At 41.5% G+C, this 23,481-nt stretch overlaps 1 protein-coding gene across 3 annotated transcripts in view; it reads right to left on the bottom strand.

Moving 5' to 3' along the window:
* LOC101163663 (phosphatidylinositol 4-phosphate 5-kinase type-1 beta) overlaps positions 1-23,481 on the bottom strand; it is a 38,726-nt gene that overhangs the window by 4,363 nt on the left and 10,882 nt on the right. For all 3 annotated transcript variants that reach the window (XM_011479245.3, XM_020705985.2, XM_020705986.2), the window contains exons 2-12: positions 20,722-20,806; positions 20,521-20,589; positions 19,478-19,608; positions 16,632-16,749; positions 14,136-14,288; positions 13,392-13,688; positions 3,078-3,280; positions 2,621-2,704; positions 2,003-2,051; positions 1,807-1,891; positions 412-570 (exon numbers count right to left, since the gene is read on the bottom strand). In XM_011479245.3, the coding sequence (XP_011477547.1) occupies positions 412-570; positions 1,807-1,891; positions 2,003-2,051; positions 2,621-2,704; positions 3,078-3,280; positions 13,392-13,688; positions 14,136-14,288; positions 16,632-16,749; positions 19,478-19,608; positions 20,521-20,589 (1,348 nt within the window). In that variant the 5' untranslated portion in view covers positions 20,722-20,806. The remainder of the gene's footprint in view (positions 1-411; positions 571-1,806; positions 1,892-2,002; positions 2,052-2,620; positions 2,705-3,077; positions 3,281-13,391; positions 13,689-14,135; positions 14,289-16,631; positions 16,750-19,477; positions 19,609-20,520; positions 20,590-20,721; positions 20,807-23,481) is intronic.

Genomic DNA, 23,481 nt, shown 5'->3' with positions numbered 1-23,481 from the left:
ATGAGGACTTTGACACTAGTTAGTTCTTTCGTTTCTTCCATGTTTTCTTTTGCTGAGTTCAAGGTTCAAACAGGAAGGAGAATATAATTCCTCAAATTAAAAGGTTTTAGTAAATGTGCATGTTTCTTTCAAGCAGCCTTCCATTTCTGAGTAAGGCTAATTTTCCTCATATGCTCTAATTTTTTATTTAGAAAACCACGGAGTGAATCAGAAGGTACAACAATCGGAACGCTTCCGTCTCTGACATGCACACTCTCTCCTTCATCAGGTTCTAAAACAAAGGTCAGACATAGTTTATGAACTTTTATCCTTTGACTCATGAGCAGAAGTCAGATCGTGGCCAGTTTGGGTCTATGCATCTTCAACAATCAGCCATCTTCACGGCGAATCAGAAAGCTTGTCGTTTTGTACCTTGTCCGTCCAGACTGGCCAGGCTGCGTGCTCCGCCCAGCCTGTCCCTCCTGTCCTCCTCGTGCTCCCCATCTGTGTGTGATGAAAGGATCTCCTGTGAAGAGGACTTCAGAGCAGAAATGGAGGTGCGGGTCCTCTTTGAAGGAGAATATCGAATTGCTACAAAGAGGAAATGAAAGGATACAAGTCAGGGAATGGACGAAATCGGGCAGAGGGGAAGGGGAACATAAAAAATAAAAAGACTGGCGCTTTCACATAAAATGAAACTTGATCAGATCTAAATTAGCAAATATTAAAGTGTTGGGAAGCACATGTGTGCTCAAAGCCAGCTTTATTCCGCCTCGTGATTTGAGCATGAAATGAATCCCCCTGTCATGTCCCTCTGGCAGAGGGAGGTATGTGTGTGTGTGTGTGTGTGTGTGGGGGGGGGGGGGGGGTTCCAGCACATGGCTAAATCCTGAAATCAGTGCCTCAGCCATGTTTTTGTTTCCACGGGGGTCCTAGGAGCTTACATAACATGGTTAGTATATTTGATGTTGATGGGATCTCCAAAGCCTTTTCCTGGCTTCCCCAACTGCCGCCACACAGGAGCGACTTTGTAACGTGTTCATAGTAAATCAGACAAGAGGATCTGTCTGCTGCTGATAAATCAGTGCTGAGAAAGGGGTTTACAGGGCCGCTCTAAAGTTTCGTAGAGCTTGTTTATTAAATAGTTAATTAACTCATATGCATGGACAGAATATAATTACCGGTAATAATATTTTGATTACACCTTGAATTTGATCATCATTTGATCTATTGTAAAGCAGGTTTAGCCAAAATAAAAAAAACTTTTTCTAGTTTCTGCAGAGTGGCAGTAGTGCATTAGATTTGCCTCTGAATTGTGAGTGGAACTGTTAGCGAGGACTTAACCCGTCCCCACTTCCCATCACCCATCTGTTTACACTCTCTCCTGCTAGTTTGCAGCCTCTCAAACCCCTAATTTAACATTACTGGTGCAACAAAAAGATTGGAGCTATCCGGTCGTACAGTTCTGAGCCAGATACCAGCTCAGATGGAGATAAAAACGTTGCATAGGGATCTATTTTCTTGCAAGTTGATGTATCAGAATGGAGCAGAGCAGGGAGCTTGTGGCCTGCGTTGTTTAATCTACATCACAGCTACAGGCTCTTTTCAAACTGCATTTTTTTCCTCTGCTCCTGATTCACAAAGAAATACTCAGAAATGGTAATAAACTGGTCTGCTGCAAACCTTCATGTGATAAGACCCAACATATAGGACTCAAGATGTGAAGGTTTCAGTTCCGGCTAACAATAGAGCGTTCCTTCAGTAATCCTGCAGCATTGTGCATGCACCACGTAACACACTGCTTTCCACTGCCCCCTCCCAACTTACATTGCGTCTTCCTGAAGACTTGTGTGCTCATGAACTTGAGGAAGCGGCTGGCGTAAAACCCGGGCCGATGAACCGAGACTGAGTCCTGCAGGCGTGCGAGAGCAAAAAGCAGGCCTTAAGCTCTGCAGCTTGCAGACAAATAAAAGGCTCCTTCAGAAAAGCAAGCGTGTCAAATTTAGGAAGACTATCTACTTACGCCATCGTAGACCAGGGCTTTCCACGAATGCTCCAGCTTTTTGATGAACCTGGGAGAGGATAGAACCAGATGAGAGCTGCTATCACACAGCTGCTATCTTCTCTAATAACGCCCACTTTCAGCTTGAGAAAGCAAAGGCGCGTGCTATTTCACCGCGATGAACATCAGTCCAAGGGTCATTAATTTTTTTTTTTTAAAAGCAAACAGAAATGATTTTAGGCTTCAAGCCTGGCATAGCTGGATATGATGTTCACTAATCTACACAGGCCTAAAAAGTGCTTGATCCAGAAAGCTGCTTGTCTTAAACCAGGCCTTTGTGCACTCTAGAAGAAAAAAATCAATGAGTAAATAAAGGAGGCCCATAGGCCACTGTGGCAATTTAAAACATTGTGGAAAGAGAAGAAAGTCTCCAGTCCTTTTAGGATTGCTTCTATTAGCTCCTTCCATCAGTGCATGATGGTAATTCACCATAAGAGGTCTTCCTGATGGGCAAGCATCAATCAGAGCTGTAATTCTGCCATTCCGAGATATTACTGCCTGTTTGAGAGCTACAAAACCTTTCCTGTCCTGGGCGTAGAGGACGCAGCAGGATTCAGAGAGTTTGTTAAAGATTTGTACCTGTAGGACTGTAGAATGTCTATGATTCCCAGGAAGATGAACAACTTCTCATCTTTGTGTGTTCTGGCTGGGATGCCACCCATCCTAGAACAGAGGAAAACCATCGCAGCCGTCAGCAGCAATGCTTCAAATAAAGTCCCCCCAGTTCTGCCTCTCTTTTACAAGTGTTTGTAAAAGAGGCCCGTACAGTAAGAGCGTTCACGCGTGTTGCTGTAAATACGGAGAACAGTGACTCTGTTTGTATTTGTGTAGCTATGGTTATGTGAGAGCCTGATTGTGCCGGAGAGCCCGGGGTGAAGAATGAGCGCTGGGACTTCTGTGAGAGGAAAAGTGGTGAATAAGAGGCAGACGGAGACAGAGTGACCAAATATGTGTTCAGTTTGTGTCTGGTGAACCCCCCACCCCCCCATCCCAGCCTGGCCCAGCCCTCCACCGCCCCCAACATAAGCTAACTCACGTGTCGTCAGTGGTGAGAGCCTCAGCTGCCCTGCCGTCTCCTTGGATGGACTCCATGGCGGTAGAGTAAAGCACCCTCTGACCCACAGGTCTCCTGCCGTCGCCCCCTGCCTGGCCCGAATCGCCTAAGTCTCTGTGGCTCTGATCCAAGACGTGCACGCCCAGCAGCAGACTGTAATCCATTATTTTAAAGCTTTCCAGCACCTATTGATACGCATAAGAGAGGCAGTGTGAGAGCTTAACATGAATATGTTGCTGATCAGATCAACTTCAAAAAGGCGCTTTACCTTCAGATGCATTACAGTTAATATGCCAGCATTACTAATCCCTCTAGGCACCAGAAAAAAAAAGGTTTGCAGAGGTAAATATCTGTTTAAACCAGTTCTAAATTAAACAAACAGGGTTTTTCTCCACAGTGAGCCAAGTGTTACACATTGACCTGTCTGAAGGGCCTTTTGCCCCGTTTCCCAGAGCCTCTGTGACGTAGTGTCTCTTCCTCCTCAAGTCAAGCAGCCTCACGGCGAGACAGGGGCTGAGAAAAGGGCTTAGCGGATCAGGGTCACTACCGAGAAGCCAGGTTTTCGTCAAGAGGCTGAAGGGGGCTGTGGTAAAACTTTACTGTTTTTTTTTACCTTTCACAATGAACATCTGTGAGTAAAAAGTGGGAGGAAATATTCCCTCTGCATGACGTGACTCCACATGGGAAAGAATCATTGAAAACATATAATATGCCATATCATTTAATTGCCAGGCAATTTATATGAACTAGATTAAAAATAAAAATAATATCAATAATAAAGGAGTGGCTACTCATGGCATGCTGACAAAAAAAAACAATCCTTTGCCTTTATGCTGAAAAAAATTTGCTCCAAAGAAACATCAGAAACCTGCTGAAAAGTAGGAGAACGCCATGAAGTTCTCCCTCTGCTCGACTCATAGAGCTTCTGTATGCAGCGTAAATAAACTGTCAGGCTCATCACAGTGAATTCATTGTCCTAGCACTGCAGCACACAGAATGACGTTAAATAGTTTGTGAAAAAATTAAAAATAACTTAGAAGACAACTACAGCAACCTTGATGGATATGAAAGAAGCATAATGTCTCCTTCAACTAGGATTTGCGTTTCAAGACTGCTCGAATATCACTCCGATTTTTATGGGTAAACATTTTTTTTTACATTTTACATCCTAAAAATGTAAATTTGTAGAAAGAAAAGTCCACACAAGAGATGGTATAGATTGGAATCTGTGGGAAACGAAAGGAATAATCTAGGATAAAAACATTCAAACTCCACACGATAAATATATCCAAAATGATTAATTATTAAACATTTTGTGTACAAGTACACTATAAGGAAAATCTATTTTCTAGCTTCGGACACTGAGACCTGCTGTGCATGAGCAATAGATTCCTGTAGCATAAAATGGAAAAGCTAATGTGATGGAGGAAACGGGTTTATGAAATAATGATCTGACTCTGGATTCAGGTCAAACTGTTTAGCGCCGCAAATGAATGAAAACCCCATGAAGGACCTGATGGAATAAAGTGAAAGTAAAGAAGCTTTCACATTTACAGGCGGAAACAAACACAAAGCAGAATTAATGAGCGACTCAAACAAAACACTGAGGCTTTGTATTTTCCATATCAACAATTTACATGTTCTCGCTTCCACTCCCACAGCCTAGTCAAACAGCAACCATTTTGAAAAGCGCCACGCACACGCCAGACTGCCTACATGTGTGTCCGCTCTCCAGCAAACAATCACACCATCACAAAAAGGCACACTGGTACTTTTTCAGTGAAATTTGTGTAATCTTGTGCATCCTGATCCTGACAGTCAGATGCTCTGTCTCTCCCTGACTCAACCTGCTCTCCTCTCCCAGGTGTCCTTCATGTCAAACACAGTTCAGTTTTCTCACAGTGAATGGTCATTACTGCTCTGACTGAGCTTTCTCACATAGCAGAATCCACCCTGAAGACTCCACACAAATGAATCTGTGTTGAGGTGATGACATACCATGGGAGCATGTCGTCCAAAACACACAACTTCACGGTGACACAGCTACTCTGTGAGCCATCTCTGCTGTAACTACCGTCAGCTACCAGTATCGATTCTGGGAGGACACTGATGGTGTGTTTGCCATGAAATACAAGCTGAAATGTTCCTGCTTAAGTTTTCATTAATTATTCAATAGTATGAATGGCTCCACATTCCATACATTAAGAAACAGGAAACTTGGGCTATGTCCAAATTCCCACCCTAACCCCTAACTACTAAAAAACTATATAGTGCGGCACTATGTAGTGCCCAGGATTTTAAAAGCAATTCAGACACCATGCTTTTTTAAACGGCGGATATGACGTCATCGATTTCACAAAGTTAAAATCTAATAGATATGAGCGTTTTACAACGATTATTTATTAGTCCACTGTCTTCTGAGGATAAAAATGTTGATTTATTAAAAAAATTAATTTAAATACATTTTTTGGGCAAAAATTGTTCTGACGCAATGCATTGTGATCTATATTCGCCAATCTAGTGAGCATCAATGCACACCAGTTTTTCACAGAGACTTTGGGGAAATTTCTAGGGCACTCGATTTTGGAATTATAGATTTGGAAAGCACTACAACATGGCGAACGCACTATATAGCGCACTATATAGGGGTTAGGGTGGGAATTTGGATATTGTCTTGGGCTTTCATTAGGTACAGGCTTACCAAGATGTTGATTTCTGTTTTCCTGCTAAATAAAAACAAAAAATCTATTTAGGTGTCCAATTGTTCTTTTTTTCCTTTTTCTTCTAATGAAACAAATGTAAAACTAATCTAATATGTAATATTTTAGGATTAACCATATTGCAGGGTATCAAGTTAGATATTTTTTAATCATCGATTGAATTGCCTTCACTCTACTGAGTGCAGAAAGAATCATTTTTCTTGATTATCAAATTTGGGACCAGAGGGAATCATTTAGTCGATGTTAGTAGAGTGGTAAACGCAACATGCTTGAATCAGATGCCTAGAGCAGAAAACCTAAACCAAATGATTTTGTGCTCCTCCTTTTGTGTTAATAACCTTTTATATTTTGCAGCGTTTTCTATTATGGTTTAGGAGATAAATCTGTAAAAAAGAGAGACTTACAAAAATAAAATCTAAGCTCCTTCTTTTATTATGTTAAAATATTTCTTAAAATCAGCATCAAAAAGTGTTTCATTCAGAAAATGTGGGTTTCATCAACCAAACTTTTGAAAAGATGACCAACCTTACATGTGAGGAAATCCCAAATTTGGAGGATTTGACATGTTTCTCATTTTTGTAATCAAAAAAAAAAATAATTATGGTTTTGACAGGATTTTTGCATTCACAAAATGTTTATTATTCTCTCATAACTTTTGGCTAGTCTGAAAATATTTGGATTTAAAGGTTTGTATGTTTTTTATGTAGTAAAACAGAAACTGTGAGTAAAAACTCTGTATTTAATCACCTGCTCGGCTGCTGCTGCTGTCACTGTAATGCAGTCGGGATGCTCTTCTCACTTAAAAATCACACATCACTGGCACTAATACAGACTCCATTTACTACAAACCCTGTCTGCTTTACTCTACAAGTTCAGCATGAATTTTTAATGCCTAATGCTGTTTTGGCTTTTTGTGAGCGTCAGGGGAGCAGAAGACTAACATAGACTTAAAAGGAAGCCAGCTGGGCCTGCATGTTCTTTTGTGCCATGCAGCAAATGGAGAAATCTACTTCTTTTCATCAACTTTGACCAAATGAAACCATAATCACCACCTCACACTCTGTAGATGTGATCCTGATCCTGGACTTTCTAGTTTCTGCCACCCTGTTGCTTTGCCTCCACTGATCCTTTCTCTGTTTTTAGGTCCCCTCCTGGGGTGACAGGGTTAGCTGCTTACTCATGAAAATATACAGAGATTCTGCTTAGAGGGCATTTTGCCTCCCGCACAGGAAGCTCAGACAAAAACAAACTATAGAGACCAGAGGCTCCAACAGATGCTGCATTGAAGACCCCAACATACTGTATCCATCCAAATGTGTGTTATTTTCACGCCCAGAAAGCGAAAGGTGCACATTCAGAAGTTTTTTGTTTTTTTAAAGAAAAAGAAATCCTGTAAATGTGTGTGTTCTTAGGTTAATCATTAAGACAAGGGTGGAGGGTGTCACCGTGACCGCAGCCTGTTTAAGGAAGCATTAAAGAGAAAATGAGGAACAGTGGCAAAGTCAACCTGAGGAGATTACACCTAGTTCCTCTAAACAAACGGTAATCTCCGTTGAATTCAGCAACAACAGAGGAAAAAGCGTGTGATTGAGATTCCAAACCTTCCAAGAAATCTTTTGCTAGAAAAAACCAACTGCCTTAAATTATGAATCAAAAGTATGTTTTACCAAAATCTCTTTTATCTTTAGTCTTCAGAGGCTTAGTTGTATTATTTATGCTCACATGCAGTTAAAAACTCATGCCACATTTTCCTTTTTCCCCCCCAAAATTTTTACACTAAAAATCAAAGTACCGGGTAACTAGACTGAAAGTAACTTAATTGTCATCTGAGAGGTTTTCATGCACGGTTGCCTTATCTGGCAGGTTACTTCAGTCCTGCAGGAGCCCTGCCAGGAAGCCTTTCATCCCAGTCTCCGGCCCCGTTCCCGTTTACAGCAACATCCTGATCAGGTTCCAGCGGTGACACCAGACTGCTGACAGTACAATTCAACAAATGCTCTTGCAAAACGTCCGCTTATGGCTTTGCTGTCACTCCACAACTAACATAGAAACTACAACACCCTAAAATACTGGAAGTCATCAAGGAGTGATGAAGTAATGTTACATAGCTTAAGGTTTCCTTTATTGTCATTTTCTAAAAATGACTGCTCCAAGTTCTTTTTTAAATATTCACGGCTCAGTGGAGACACCCCACCTCCCTCTGAAAAACAACATGATCTGGTTCTACATTGAAATTAGAAGCATTTCCCTTTTTCTTTCTAATTAGCTATTAGCAAAATTCAGCAGGATGTCATTTCTTTAATACTTTCTTACTACACAATAGTAAGAAATCAAACCTAAAACCAGAACTTGATGATACGAAAAACTCTGGGAAAGGGGGCAATAACCAAAAAGACAAATAAAATGTGAATATTTGTGAGTTCATCATGTGGAATTACTCATTACAATTACTAATAACTGCAATTTTGGCGGGGAATTAAAAGTGTTCTAGGGTACTAGGGTTAGGGTTCCTCCAGGGTTAGGTTCCACCTCCACTCTCTAACTATATATTCATGAACCTCTTCTTTGGTCTGTCTCCAAATCTCAGCATCTTTTTACCAACATAATCACTGTCTCTTCTCTGAACGTGTCCAAACCATCTCAATCTGCTTCCCTGTATTTATTACCAAAACGTCTAAAGGCCCGTACACACCGGGACGAATATTCGCCAGGCGTTATTCGCCAGCGTTTTTCGCCACGTTTTTTGTGTTCACACCCAGGCGATTTTCGCTGACGATGAGTGGAGTGAACATGCAATTTCCTTCCCTGACATTAGATGGCGCTTAATGTAAAACAGAAATACTCCTGTACACAAGGTGGCGCTGCGCAACTTTACGCTTCTTAAAGTCGCTTTTCACTCAGAAGAAGAGAGCAAGTACTTACACGCTTGTCAGAATCAAACAAAGAAAACATGAATATTTCAAGCACCAGTAGCTCCAACTGGTGCCTGGTTCGGGGATGTTTTAGAATGTCCGTCATTATTGCTTCGCGGCTGTGTAGACGCTACTTGGCGTCTATCTTCTTCGCTGGTATGTGTGCTCAGCAAGGCAGTTTTGTGTTTGAGCGTCCCCAAGTTGTGTTTTACTGTAACTTCAGAAGCTCCAGACACGTGAGCAAAAGCGCCATTCTCATTGGTCGAGTAGATTTCGACGCGACGCGTCGAAAAAAAAAAACGAACCCGAGGCGTTTTTTTTTCTGACGCTTTGTCGCGTGGCGTTTTTTCGCGTCGGTGTGCACACTCTCATTGGGGCCCTTTGTTTAGTCACGAGGCGTTTCCGACGAAATTCGTCCCGGTGTGAACGGGCCTTTACATGATCCGTCCCTCTGCTGTATTCATTCCTTATCCAATCCATCCTTCCAAAGAGAAACTCAACATCTTCATCTCTGCTACGTCCAGCTCTGTCTCCTGACTCTCAGATCCACCGTCTCTAAACCAACAGTCTGCAACACCTTTCCTTTCATTCTTGCGAACACTCGTCAAACATCTCACATGGATCCTTTCTCACACCCTTTCCAACCCATTTGCACACGGCTTTTCCCCCTCTTTTTCACGCGTACACACCGGGACGAATATTCGCCAGGCGTTATTCGCCAGCGTTTTTCGCCACGTTTTTTGTGTTCACACCCAGGCGATTTTCGCTGACGATGAGTGGAGTGAACATGCAATTTCATTCCCTGACATTAGATGGCGCTTAATGTAAAACAGAAATACTCCTGTACACAAGGTGGCGCTGCGCAACTTTACGCTTCTTAAAGTCGCTTTTCACTCAGAAGAAGAGAGTAAGTATTTACACGCTTGTCAGAATCAAACAAAGAAAACATGAATATTTCAAGCACCAGTAGCTCCAACTGGTGCTTGGTTCGGGGATATTTTAGAATGTCCGTCATTATTGCTTCGCGGCTGTGTAGACGCTACTTGGCGTCTATCTTCTTCACTGGTATGTGTGCTCAGCAAGGCAGTTTTGTGTTTGAGCGCCCCCAAGTTGTGTTTTACTGTAACTTCAGAAGCTGCAGACACGTGAGCAAAAGCGCCGTTCTCATTGGTCGAGTAGATTTCGACGCGACGCGTCGAAAAAATAAAACGAACCCGAGGCGTTTTTTTTTTTTTTGACGCTTTAACGCGTGGCGTTTTTTCGCGTCGGTGTGCACACTCTCGTTGGTGCCCTTTGTTTAGTCACGAGGCGTTAAACGTCGGGAAAATCGTCCCGGTGTGAACAGGCCTTAACTGTTGTTCTGGCCTGTTGACCTTAATACTTAAGGCCCGTACACACCGGGACGAATATTCGCCAGGCGTTATTCGCCAGCGTTTTTCGCCACGTTTTTTGTGTTCACACCCAGGCGATTTTCGCTGACGATGAGTGGAGTGAACATGCAATTTCATTCCCTGACATTAGATGGCGCTTAATGTAAAACAGAAATACTCCTGTACACAAGGTGGCGCTGCGCAACTTTACGCTTCTTAAAGTCGCTTTTCACTCAGAAGAAGAAAGCAAGTATTTACACGCTTGTCAGAATCAAACAAAGAAAACATGAATATTTCAAGCACCAGTAGCTCCAACTGGTACTTGGTTCGGGGATGTTTTAGAATGTCCGTCATTATTGCTTCGCGGCTGTGTAGACGCTACTTGGCGTCTATCTTCTTCGCTGGTATGTGTGCTCAGCAAGGCAGTTTTGTGTTTGAGCGCCCCCAAGTTGTGTTTTCCTGTAACTTCAGAAGCTCCAGACACGTGAGCAAAAGCGCCATTCTCATTGGTCGAGTAGATTTCGACGCGACGCGTCGAAAAAAAAAAACGAACCCGAGGCGTTTTTTTTTTGACGCGTGGCGTTTTTACGCGTCGGTGTGCACACTCTCATTGGTGCCCTTTGTTTAGTCACGAGGCGTTAAACGTCGGCGAAAATCGCCGGCGAAATTCGTCCCGGTGTGAACAGGCCTTTACAGTCTTCCACCTTCACCTTCGTTCCCTGTAATCTCACTGTTCCACTTGAGTTCCTCTCATTTACACACAGAAGCTGTCTTACTGCAGCTGACCTTCAGGCCTGTCCTTTCCAGAGCAAACCTCCACCTGTTTAGATGTTCCTCCACACACTCTCTGCTCTTACTACAGATCACAATGTCATCCAAAAACATTGTGGTCCACAGAGTTTCCTGAATTACTTAATCTGTCTGTCTGCCCATCACCACAAAGAACAGGAAGGAGCTCAAAGCGGATCCTTTGTGCAGTCCCGCTTTCATGTCAACCTCTTCTGTCACATCTCACCACTGTCTTGTAGCTCTCATCCAAGAACTGAACAACTCCGACGTTCTTCTCTGCTACTCCAGACTTCCTCATACAAAGCACAGCTCCTTTCTCTGGATCCAGCAATAGACTTTCTCTAGATCTACAAAGACAGAATGGAGCTTCATCTGACCTCCTCTGTTCTTCACCAGAAGCATCATCAAAGCAAACATCTGTGGTGCTCTTGAAACCAAGAAAAGCTACTATGAAAACATTCTGTTTCTCACAAAAGCTCACTTGTGACATCATCTTAGCTTTCACTACCCTTTCCCATAACTTTATTGTGTGATTCATCAGCTTTATTCCTCTGTAGTTTCCACATACTACCTGTCTCCTTTGTTCTTAAAAACAGAAACCAGAAGACTTCTCCATTCCTCAAACGTCCTCTCACTCTCCAAGATCTTGTCAAACAGCCCAGTCAGAAATCCTAATCCACCTCTCCCTCCTCTGTGACCGTCCAACCTGTCGGACGAGTCCTCATCCACCCTTTGTTCGGCCTTTGGCACCTCCACCTTGTGCTGCATCTCCCTTCACTCCTGTCTGCTGTTTTCTCAGTGTCCCTATCTTTCTTAGCAATACTTTTCTTCCCACCAACAAGTCTCCTTATCTGCGTTTCTGATTCCACCAGTCCACCACCTTCTGTTCTTCTGCATTCCTGTCCTAAACACCAATCTTACCCATCACTTCCTCACCACCTCCATTTACACGACGCGCGTGACCCACCCTCTGCAACTTTCACTAAAAAGTTTATGCAAATGCGCGTACGGGCTTCCGCTTACAAACCTCTCAAGTTCATGCACCAACACACAGCTTTTTGTGCTCTACCTACAAAAAGTGCATCCATTGAATTCACATTCAAAGTAAAACCAGTTCAAACTTTGACCAATCAGGCACTCGGATTTGGTAGTGACATACCAAAGGGCGTCCCTTTTCATTTTAGGAAGTGCCAAGTGTTTAAAAATGGATCATGAAGAGAAAATTCATAACAGCGTTTTTTGCCCGGCCAGAATTAGATGACACCAAGACTTTTACGTATCGAAATTGAGAAAGAAAAAGTCTGGGTCAGGATTCACAAGATTTACACCACTCTGACATTTGCACCAAGCTTCTTCCAACTCTAGCTTCAGGCGCTAATATCGCGTAGCAACAGTCCAGTGTGAACCACACGTTAAAATGCATGCTTTTAGCACGTTCTTGAACGCTCCGTGAACGTAGCATCAAAGTCTGCCCCAATCACCACTGTCTCCTCTCCAGAAAGATCCTGAATCTCCTCGTCCATCTCCCTCCAGAATGTATCCCTCTCTGGCTCATATCTTACCTGGGGGGACAGAATCTCTGACAAGACTCAACCTCACACCTCCAGCTTCAGAATCATCCACCTATCTGACCTCCTCTTCCAGAACATTCTAAGAGAACTCCTCCTTCAGGATCACTACTGCTCTGCTCCTCTTTCCATCCACACCATGATGAATCAGTTTGAACCTGCTCCAAATCCATAAGCCCTGCTCCCTTTCCATCTGGTCTCTTAAACACAGGATATCCATCGTTCTTCTTTTCATCATGTCGGCCAACTCTCAAGTTCTCCCTGTCAGTCTCTACGTTTAAAGCTCCTACTCTAAGAAATGTCCTCCTACCTTTCCTTCTCACTCTCTGCTTACAAACATGCTTTCCTCTTCTTCGTCTTCCACTAACAGTAGTTCAATTTCTCAGTTACAGTTGAATATATTTTAACTGTTGTCAATCCCTGCCAGAACTGATCCGGTATGAAAGTTCTGTTTGCGAGATCTCTAGGGTCCTTTGTCCTGTTTTTAGCCAAAATCCTACTGTTTCTCTTGTTTTGTTTCCTTTTGAGCTAAAACAAACCTTTTATTTTTCTACGCATGCAGGTTGTATTATTTTTTTTATAAAAGTAGATGAAATGTGAGCCTTTAGTTATGAAAATTACCTTCAAACCAAGGTCTGAGTATCTCATGATGCAAACCCTTTATACCATTCAGTCTTTTAGCTGTGCAAACCTGGGGCAAAATTAGAGGTTCACCCAAAAATTATACTCCCCCCCACCTCTTCCCTGGCAAGCACACTGGAATCTTTGTTCCACAACATTCAATACTTTCTGAAAGTCTGAAAAACTAGACTAAGCGGGTACATCAAAATATAAGAAAGCTGTCTACCAGCTTCCATAAGTGCTAATAGGAGTGAGGGGTAATGTTTAAAAAGCACCGTCCACTCCTCAAAGATTGTGCTCTAGAAAAACCACCTACCCGACAATCTCTCTGTAGGGTCTTCATTAGGTTGTTGTACGTCTCTGCGTCGAAATAAAGCCCGTTGTGCATGTCCTGAAAGTCCAGATCTTTGTAGGTGGGACAGGCTTTCTCCCTCTCCTTCCTGGACGCCCGTCTCTTGTAGGTTGACCCCTTCAGATCATATTTGTAGTGCATTTTAACCGAGCGTGGCAGCACGTTGTTCATCACGACCAGCCGAATGTTTATGCCACCAGACTGGATGCAGTACAAGCCGTAAAATTTGGGCAGCAGCGTGCGAGGATTCTGGTTTAAATTCTGTGGGTTTGAGACAGCACAGGGTTAGATTCAACACCCCTCCTCTAAACTCAGCATCACATTAAAAAATATGAAGATCATTTGGAGTATCAAAGTTAACATTTTTGAGCTAAAAACTCCTTGCTTTTGTTTAGAAAGATTCTTTTGCTGCTCCATTTTTTAGAGAACATTTGGAAATGGAATATTGGTATTTCAACTAAAACAAATATTCTAAAAACAATGTTTGATTCTATCTAAGGTCTGAAATCAATTTCCTGATAAGGTTGGGGATTTGTGTTGAGCCCTGTGAGAGAAACTTTGATCACAATTCAAACCATATAAAATATATAAGAAATATATATAAAAGATCTTACACAATTTTAAATCTGCAGCATCAATTCTTGCACATTTAAAACCAGATAATGCAACATTGCTCATGCATGGAGAGAAAAGGATGACATTTTTTACCATGTAGTATCCCGGCAGCAGTCTCTGCAGAAACTTGGCCTCTTTATGCTGGACAGTTTTAATGATGAACTCATCGTCGCTGGTCAGGTAGAAGAGAGAGCCGCTGGCGCCCGGGTTGACCAGTTCAATCAAAGGCTCATTTACAAGAGAGTACTGTGGATGAAAAAGTACTAACAAATCAGTCTAATGTTTGACAAGCAGCAAAGTCTGTCTTCCAAATTCCACAAAACAAAGGCGGCTTAAACACAGCAATAAAGTAAAAGACACAGCAGTAAAGGTTTATGTGAAAAAATATCTAACAACTTCAGCACAAAGTGTATCTTCTGTTTATTAAATACTAAAACATTGATGGATCTTTCTTGTTCTATGAATATTACATTAAACCCAAAAGCAAAAAAATTTTTCCCAACCAGATTTTACTAGGAGCCTTCATGCACCTCCATGGGAAAATGTGAACATGTGAAATAATAAGATGTTTTCAGGCTCTTTTATGAAGAAGGAAAATCTTTCCATCATACGACTAACTCTTCTAAGAACAAAACTAGTCGTCAGACTGATAACAGGCAGTGTAATCTGGCCTAATGATTTGGGATTTATGAATCACGAACAGCAATTTTCTGGCGCTGGACGAACACGGTAAGATTTCCCCCAAACCATAATCGTACTTTTAACCAAACGTCTAGTGTCCTCTAACATTAATAAGAAGTTTTTTTTTGTCAGTCATCATAATCTGCTTCACATCAGTTTGAAAAACTTTACTGCTTTGCCACAAACAGACAGCTAAGATTCAAAGAAACCCAAACTCATCAACTGGGGCAATTACATAACAAGAGCAGCACACAGCAGATAGAAAGCCTTCAGCCAAACAAGGCATTGCGATGTGATGGACAGCCTGTGAGAGCAGCAGACTGTTTAGGAGTGTTGGGCATTAATTGGTGCGTTACGGGAGCAACATGTTCAGAGGAGAAGCACCAAAGGCATCTGCTGTCCCTCTCCAGAGGCCGTCTGCACAGACAGACCTGCAGCTTGCTGCATTTCTATGTGCATCCATTCTCTCCTTTATTTGGGATTTTCTGAGTGGCCTCTAAATGAATTAATTGTCACCTAAGGCCCCTCAGTACATATAGCAAACACTCTCTTGTGCCTGATTCCTTTCTCTCACTGCTGCCTGTAAATTACATTAGTTTGTTCTGTTGTTTATTGTTCAAAATGACTTCAGAATGCAGCATGCCGGTCTTACAAAAGGCTAGGAGGCAGATGGGAAATAGGAAACTGGCGTCATAACAGGATAAAGTCATAGCGACATCACACAAAATCTAATTTTGTACCAAGAACAAAGAACACATGAATGGTCAAACACGTCTAAACCCTCTTTTTTTTAAAGTTAATTGAGACAACAATGACACGCGAGTGGAATAATGAACAGTCTGAGCTTCATTTGTGAAAATGCATGTTGGTGCAAACACAGTAGCTTTGTGGTAGGCTCAAAAAACTCCTTACTAAAACTTGAATACGTTTGCAAGAGAAAAACTTAACTAAACAATAGATAAAAACTTCTTCATTTTTATTGAAAACATTCAACATCTAAACAGTTTTAAAGGTTAGTTTGAGCCTTGAAACTGACTGAACCGGCAGATTTTGAAAGTAGTTCATTTCACTGATGACAGTGGTGTGAAAACATGCTAAACCTGTTTGCTGCTTTCTTTTTTAAGACATAGGATCCAGTTGCCTTTTATTTGTGAAACTGCCTCTGGTGGAATAAACATTGTTTGCAACGTGCAACATTTCAACTCAAAGGGAAACTGTAAATTCAGGGGAAGAAAAAAATCTGCTAGTGATCCTCAGGCTCTGCTGGTAAAGCTCAGTCTCGCACATTTTGCCAGTCTGGTCAGTGAGCAAATGCGACTTCAGAATTTCAGCTGGAATGCGGTCAGTTTGGGTGTAATTTCCAACTCAAACCAATGAGGCAAATGGAATGTAGACTCCTGCAAGGTTCCTGACAATGCAGCTCACTTACAAACCCCTAAGACACAGAGTTCAGCGGTATGACAACAACCCAGAGAAGCTGAACTGTGAAAGTCTTGACCTCATTCACAGAAATGCTTCTAAAATATCTTTAATTGAACGCTTTACGTAATAAATGAGCCAGAATTAAACCTCAAAGTTTGTAAATGTCATAAATGTCTAGAAATCCTTTACATTTAAATTTTATTGATTGCTTTTAAAAAAAGGTCATACTGGAAACTTTACGCTGTTGCTGTCTAGTTTTAGCTGGTTTATTTAGCCTTCGAATCGTTTAAAAAAAGGAATGTATGTAAAGAGGCAAAACATATTTAGATTTAAACTCAGATAGGCGAAAAGACACAGATTTAACAGACAGATGGGGTTTTGACTAGATGTTACCCCAAACTTTATCCTGAGTCCCAACCACAGGATCCCACAAACCAGCTCAACAGAAAAAAAGCCTTAACTAGAGTAGAAAGATTTTGGCCTTACCAGATAGTCATCTGGTTTGATACCAAACAGATCTCTGAAGTAGCGGAAGGCCAGCGGGGCGTATGTCTTGAAGCGAAAGTCTGGGTAATGATGAGCCGGGGTCAAGTTGCTTCCCTCGCTGGGATGAATCACAAACCACCACGGAAACCAGAATTATTTAATAAAAAAGAAAAAAAAAACATTAGAATCAATAATTTATAACAAATCCAAAGAGACAAAAGACTCAGATATAAAATAACTCAGATAAACTTGACTACATTCGTGCATGAACAGATCTCTGAAAAGTCAACTGCATTTTTATGACACAGGTGGTGTAGAGTTGTTTTCCTGGAGACTTAAAATGGCTCCGATTACTGCAGCGGAACAATATTTAACACCTGAAACTTAACTCGCTCAGGGAAAGCAGAAAAGCAGTAAAGAAGAACAATAACAGATATCTTTTATTCTTTTAGATTGTGAGAAGCTCTTACACAAGTTTTAACAATGGCTGACCCTGTTTTGTGAGAACCCCAGCTTGTATGTCAGGGACACACAAAAAAACCATGGCGAGGGCACATCGATAAGGCCAGCTAAAGTCTTTTATCAACCTACAAAATAAAAGTCTGTATTTTTGGTGCCAAATGTAAAAGTAGGCTAACTAAGATTTTGTTTCTTGGCCACCTGTAAATCTGGTTGCTTGGTTGATGCTTATGTGTTTTTTTCCTGAGGGCAAAAGAATAAAGGGATAAAGGCAGACAAACACCATGCATGTCTTGCAGCGAAACAGAATACTTGTAATCACTCTTTAATAAAATCTGACTGTCTCGTATAGCGTGCGAGGGCAACAACAATTTTCTGTCGTGGAAAACATTTAGCGGCCCTTGGAAACGTTTCATTCACTCAAGGAGCCATCTGCGTGCACGTCTGCCTGCTGAAAGACGCGTGCTGGCGGTTATAGATGCATGGACCAATGAACAGAAAGCCAAGTGTGTGGGAGTCGAAATGATCTGTGGCATGTCCGGCTCATCCAGAACCACATTGACAGGGCAGATGCTGCTTACAGAAAAAAACTTGAAAATGTCAAAAGAAATGGAAAAGAAGAAGATAAGTTTGAAAAATAAGAGAAAATAGGAATCATGAAATGATAAGTTGAAAAAGCAGGGTTTGTATGTTTGCACTTAGCAAAAATGAAATGCTTCAAGAAGGCCAAAAGGGAATAACTGTTAAATAGCTGAAAAAATGTCAGGATTATAACTCATTTAATGTCTGCGATGTCTATTTTTTAACCAAAACCAGCTAAAAATAAAAATAAAAAGCCAAAGTAAAGAAGCAGTGAAAAGCCAACCTTGGAATCAATCACATTTACACTCATCTTAATATTGACATTGAGAAGGAAATGTAACAAACATTATTTAACTTATTTTTCTATTATTTCTTTTGATTTCTGAGCCACACAAGCTGAGACATGTCCCAACACTCATCCCAGTTGGGCTGTTACAAAGAACAATAGCAAACTTTGGTCGTCTCAGAGAACTGGGACATTGAAAGGTCGGTGTGCGTGCCAAGAACTGGGTTTGCATAAACCATGCTGAGTTTGCATATCTCAGAGCTGCAGTGAAAAGGTAAACCACACAAATATTTCCTCGTTGGATTGATACCATCTTCCTAAGGCTGCAAAGTTGAAGAAAAAGTCTGTAAGTAATGTTTCTGTAAGAAGATAAGGAAATTATTAATATCATTAACTACAGCATAGGGCGAAATGGTGGAGTAGTGGTTAGCACTCTTCTCCTTCTCACCCTCACAGTGAGAAGGCCCTGGTTCAAATCCCAGCTGGGTCCTTTCTGTGTGGAGTTTGCATGTTTCATAGGTTGACCGGTGATTCAAATTTGTCTCAAGGTGAGGAATTTGAGTGAGTGTGTGTGGCCCTGCATCCCATCCAGGGTGTACCCCACCTTTCCCCAACAGCTGGGACAGGCTCCAACAGCCACATGACCCAAAAGGGATTAAGCAGGCTAAGGAGATGGATGGATAACCTGACAGTTTGAGATATTTGTGAAACGCTTAGGTGTTTTAAAAAACACAATCCTAAGTAACTGTAAATTAAAAACTAAAATCATACTTTGGCTAGAAGAAACAAAGTCTTATCCGAAAGGATGCAAAAGAAGTTTTTTAGTACTTAGAAAATAAAACTGATCCCTGCTATCACACATCTCAGAGTGAAATGATTTTTTTTCTTCACATTTCACTGATTTCACAGCAGTGAGAAATGTTTCAAAAACCACATGGCGATTTAATTTGCCAATCAAGCACTTATTGGAGGTCGACTGCTCAGCTCCATCATCTTTCTCCGGTTCCTCCATTTGGACTGATGGCAGGACGGGAAATTACCCTGAACCTAAATAATGTTGGCTCCTCTTGAAGTAGAGGAATAAAGAAATGGATTATATGTGATGGAAAACTAGTCACAAACATGAAAGTTAAATATAATTCCAGAAAATTTGGAAAAGGGTCCAAAAATAGCATCTCAAGTGTGATATTTGACTATTAAATAATGTAAAAAATGTACTTAAAAACAGTGACCCATATTTGTTACTAATAAAAACAGAGCACAGTGTCAGCCTTAAAAAAACTTTAGGGACAAACAAAATCAGACTTGAAGGAATACTGGGTGATCTGAATTTATGGCCTGTGGCAGGATCCAACTGTTTAACATTTCCCTCCATGCTTCAAGACTTACAGTGGAAATTCTTACTTTGGAGAGAAATGATGATAAACTCACTTTGCAGTATTGACACCAATATTTTTAGAAGGGACAACCAGAGGCCACATGTCCCTCTAAATATGCTTAGCAGTGAAATTGCACTGACCTGGGCAGGAAGACGCTCTCCACCACATAGAAGTCTTGCATAAGCACATCTCTGTCTGGCTTGGAGGTGAGGTTTCCCACTGTATAGCCAATGCCAAGCTGAATGGCTCCTTTAAGGGCAGATGACGTGGTCTTGATGTGAAGACAAGAAACATTGAATTAGCTGGCCTGCAGGATACTGTCACGGTTATCCCAGTAAGACATACATCGTTTGATGAAAACCTTACAGGCTGCAAAATAAGATGCAAAGCATTTTTTTACACACTTTAACAACAGGCCTCCTAAAAATAAGTCAAAAAGTTTTAAAACTTGAATATTTTTCTTTAAATAGTAAAAATAATTCTGCTAATAGGGTAAGAAAAAGAGTCTACCAAGAATTCTTATTTCAAGAAAAATATTCTAGTCATTAAGATACGTTTTCTTAAAGTAAGATGATTTTGCTATCGAAAAACATGCTTAAAAGGTTAATTTTTATTGCAAGACAAAAAGACAGCGGTTTTAACTTTTACTTTCTCAAGATTCAGACTTTGCAGTGCAGCTACTTGTATCAAGTGTTCAGCTTGATACAGCTGAGTTAAATCTTTAGCTGTCTAAATGGATTAAACAGCAAAGCACATTGAAAGTAGAATTATTTGATGCCTAAGAATCAGTACAGTACACACAGATTACTGCTAGATTTCAATTTTGTTTTATTTTATGAGGATCTGCCATAAAGTACATCGAGTGTTTTTCATGATAAAGAGTTTATAATACATAGCCTCATGGCTACATTTTTGTAAACACTGCCCTTTACAGCTAATTATTGCTTTTTTTTTTTAAACAGCACTCAACTGGTTTCTGGCAGCTGCCTCTTACGCGGGTCAGGACATTATGTGCAGCAGCAGTAGGACATTTTAAGCACTCCAGTGAATTCCTTTTGGTGTTGTTGGCTCTAAATAGCAGCATTGACCAAAAATGTTATGTGAACAGGCTCCTGTTCATTATAACAGGGAGGGATGTAACATTAAAACGGAGAACAGAGAAACTTTTGTTTGGAAGTTTCACCTTTTTGTAGGTCTTTTCTTTGCCTGTACTCCGGGGTCGCCCCGTCACATTTTCACTCGTGGTTGACATCTAAATACGCACACAGAGAAATGGAATAATGAATTGGGTTGTTTAGATGCATCTGTGAGCAGGATTATGGGAGCATATTTGGTCCCATCCAATAAAACTTAGTTTTCAGTCAGATTATGAGCACAGACTTACCTTGCTTCAAAGCTGAACCGTGCCTGATGAACAGCAATCAGGGCAACAGCTCCTTGTAATCAGAATGAGCACTCATGGGGGGACTCTGTAGGAGAATAGACACTTAGAGTCACTATTGTGCAAAAAAATGGACTCTGCACTACAGTAAGAAATGATGCTTCAAACTTAAGCTGTGACGAGTTCAGAGTGGAATACATCCACCAGCAATAAGAACTTAATTAACCGTGAAAGACGGGCATGGTGTCCGTCTCAGCGTAGCATTTCAGCTTCGACTCACGAGATGCTTATTTCTATAAGCTTCTTGACATTGTTTTCTGACTGTCTTCTTTTGCTGCAGCAACATCCTAATCAAAGACGGCTGCAGAAGGAGGATAAAAGGGCTCAAAGCTTCTGACTGCAGCACCACCAGGAGTTGAATGGACTACAGCACTGCAGCGTGACTGCTCTCTACTGCACCATTCTCTGCCACGATGTTGTTTTGGTCACACGTCATTCCTAAAAACATTGCCAGAATGACATAAGTCAGAGTGTCTGTGGTTCAACGTCTGTCCTTTCGAAGTGAAGGTGTACAGAAACACAGATGGGGAAGTTAGAGTCCAGCACTCTGACGAGCTCTGGCAGGCCTGCAGTCACTGTGCCACCTGCATATAAATTCACCTGCTGGGCCCCGAACCCTGAGTGCATGACATGATTCTGCTTCATCAGCATCTGACCTGCTGTGTCCTCCAGTCAGCTGTTCTCTGACCGCCAGTCACATCTCCAACTTAGCATAACATAATGTGTGAAGAAATTACAGAGAGATGTCAAAATAAACACTTAGACTTTACTGACACCTGTAAAAAGTGCTGCGGAGATGACAGAATTCAGTATAAAATATGTTTCTTTTTCATTTAATGGAATGCACTGATGTATATCTAAACTATGCCGCCAACCCTACAAGCTATTATCTCTGAAAAGATCATATCTGAGCTCCAGTTCATATCCTGTATTTCCCTGTGGAATTTATTCACATGTAAGCCCACATCCAACTTTTTGTTTTGTGACTGCCATCCACATAAATTAGAGCCCCGTATAAGACAGCTATTGATCAGAATTCACATCAATAGAGTGGGTGTTAATCCACCTGCAGCATTCCTCGTATGACTGCATGTGAGCTCTGAGGCTGAGGAATTTTAACGAGCAGGCCTGTCTGGCTCTGAGCTCACGCCTGGCCGGAGTGTCGCTGTCAAAATGAAGCACCAGTATTTCTCTCTGCCTCTCACCTGACCCAACACACCCTGGGAGCACTCCGACAGACCGTTTCCAGAACAATCCACGAGAGGCCCGATGCTGCGCTGCACAACAGCGGCTGCCTTGTTCACCTCTCAACTCAAACAAGGCAGACTGATGGATGGACACAAGAATGGGACATGGAACGACTGTGTCTCGCCCGTGCCACGCACACACCTTAAGCAAATGCCACACATTTTTCAAGAAATGCCTGGAAACAATAGAGTCCTGTCACACCAAAGAAAAGCAAGTTTATTTATACTATTGTGACTTTTGTGCCCATAGTTACTGTAAATCCTCCAGAGTCAACTCTGAATCCTGACTCAGTTAGATAAAAGTGGCTTTTGCCTAAGAAATGTATGTATAATTGTATCAGAAAGCTACATGATGTTAGGTAACTGAAAAGATTACTCCGGATCATTTCAAGGCAGTCAGACACAAAAATGGCTGATGGATGAGTCGAGGTTTTAATTAAAATCAAATTCAGCGTGGAGCCATGTTAATTACTAGGTAACATTCCACTGACAGAAAAAATGGAAACACAGGAACTTCACGCAAACACACTTGAGAACAAATCAAACACTGGTTCCCATACCACGACCCCTCCATGGTTTCAGTCTTATTGCCAAGGAAACAGGTCAGGTCCTGGGGAAAAACTCTTGAGGTTAAACGTTCAGGCAAAGAAAATGTTTTTCTAGGATGCCGACCGAATTCATCAAAAAAAAAACTGGCAATCCTCCTCCAACAGTCTAAAAAAGATATCTGGTAGAGCAGGCGTTTCTGTTACCAAGCTGAGATTTACCATACACAGGTTTCCCATTTGCTCTGCTTTGACTCAGTCTCCAGCTACTATTGGATTAATGCAGCAGACAACATACATAATGAAGAATCAATAACAAAGCAGCGATGGAGAGCACTCAGGACAAAACGGCTGGGCCGACATGACCCCAACAGTCTCCCACTGAGACATTAGATAAGGACGGCGATCTGGGATTTAAACTGACACAATCAAGAAGATGCATGTGTGGACAGTTTAGCCAGCCAGAAGGGAATCTGCTTCATCATCTTAACTGTTCTCATCCCTATATAGTCAACTCTGGGGGTATATTAAACATTACTCTATAATCTTTACTCTATTTTGGGTAAAATCTCTGCTGAGACTAAAAACAATCTCAATTTTACCAGAATGATTCCCAGCAAGATCCTTTGCATTGAAATGAAATCTGTTGATGGAATAAACAAAACATCACCTCCTATTGATAGGCTCCATGTGATGTAGCACGTTGTGTTAAGCCTATTTAGGTAAGAGTTACTTCTTTGAAAAGCATAATGACTTGTTTTGGACCAAGACTTTGGGAGATTTGCTCCCCCATGGCAAAGGCAATCTCCCACTAATGATCATTATCTACCACATAAAAGTCACAGTAGTTTGGGAATAAAATATTTTTAGAGTGTTTGAACTTGAGCCACAGACATCCAGCATGGTGAGAC

Source organism: Oryzias latipes, chromosome 9 (genome assembly GCF_002234675.1).
Source record: "Oryzias latipes chromosome 9, ASM223467v1".
NCBI lineage: Eukaryota > Metazoa > Chordata > Actinopteri > Beloniformes > Adrianichthyidae > Oryzias > Oryzias latipes.
Note: the sequence above shows the minus strand (reverse complement) of the source record. Positions and strands in the feature narration are given on the sequence as shown.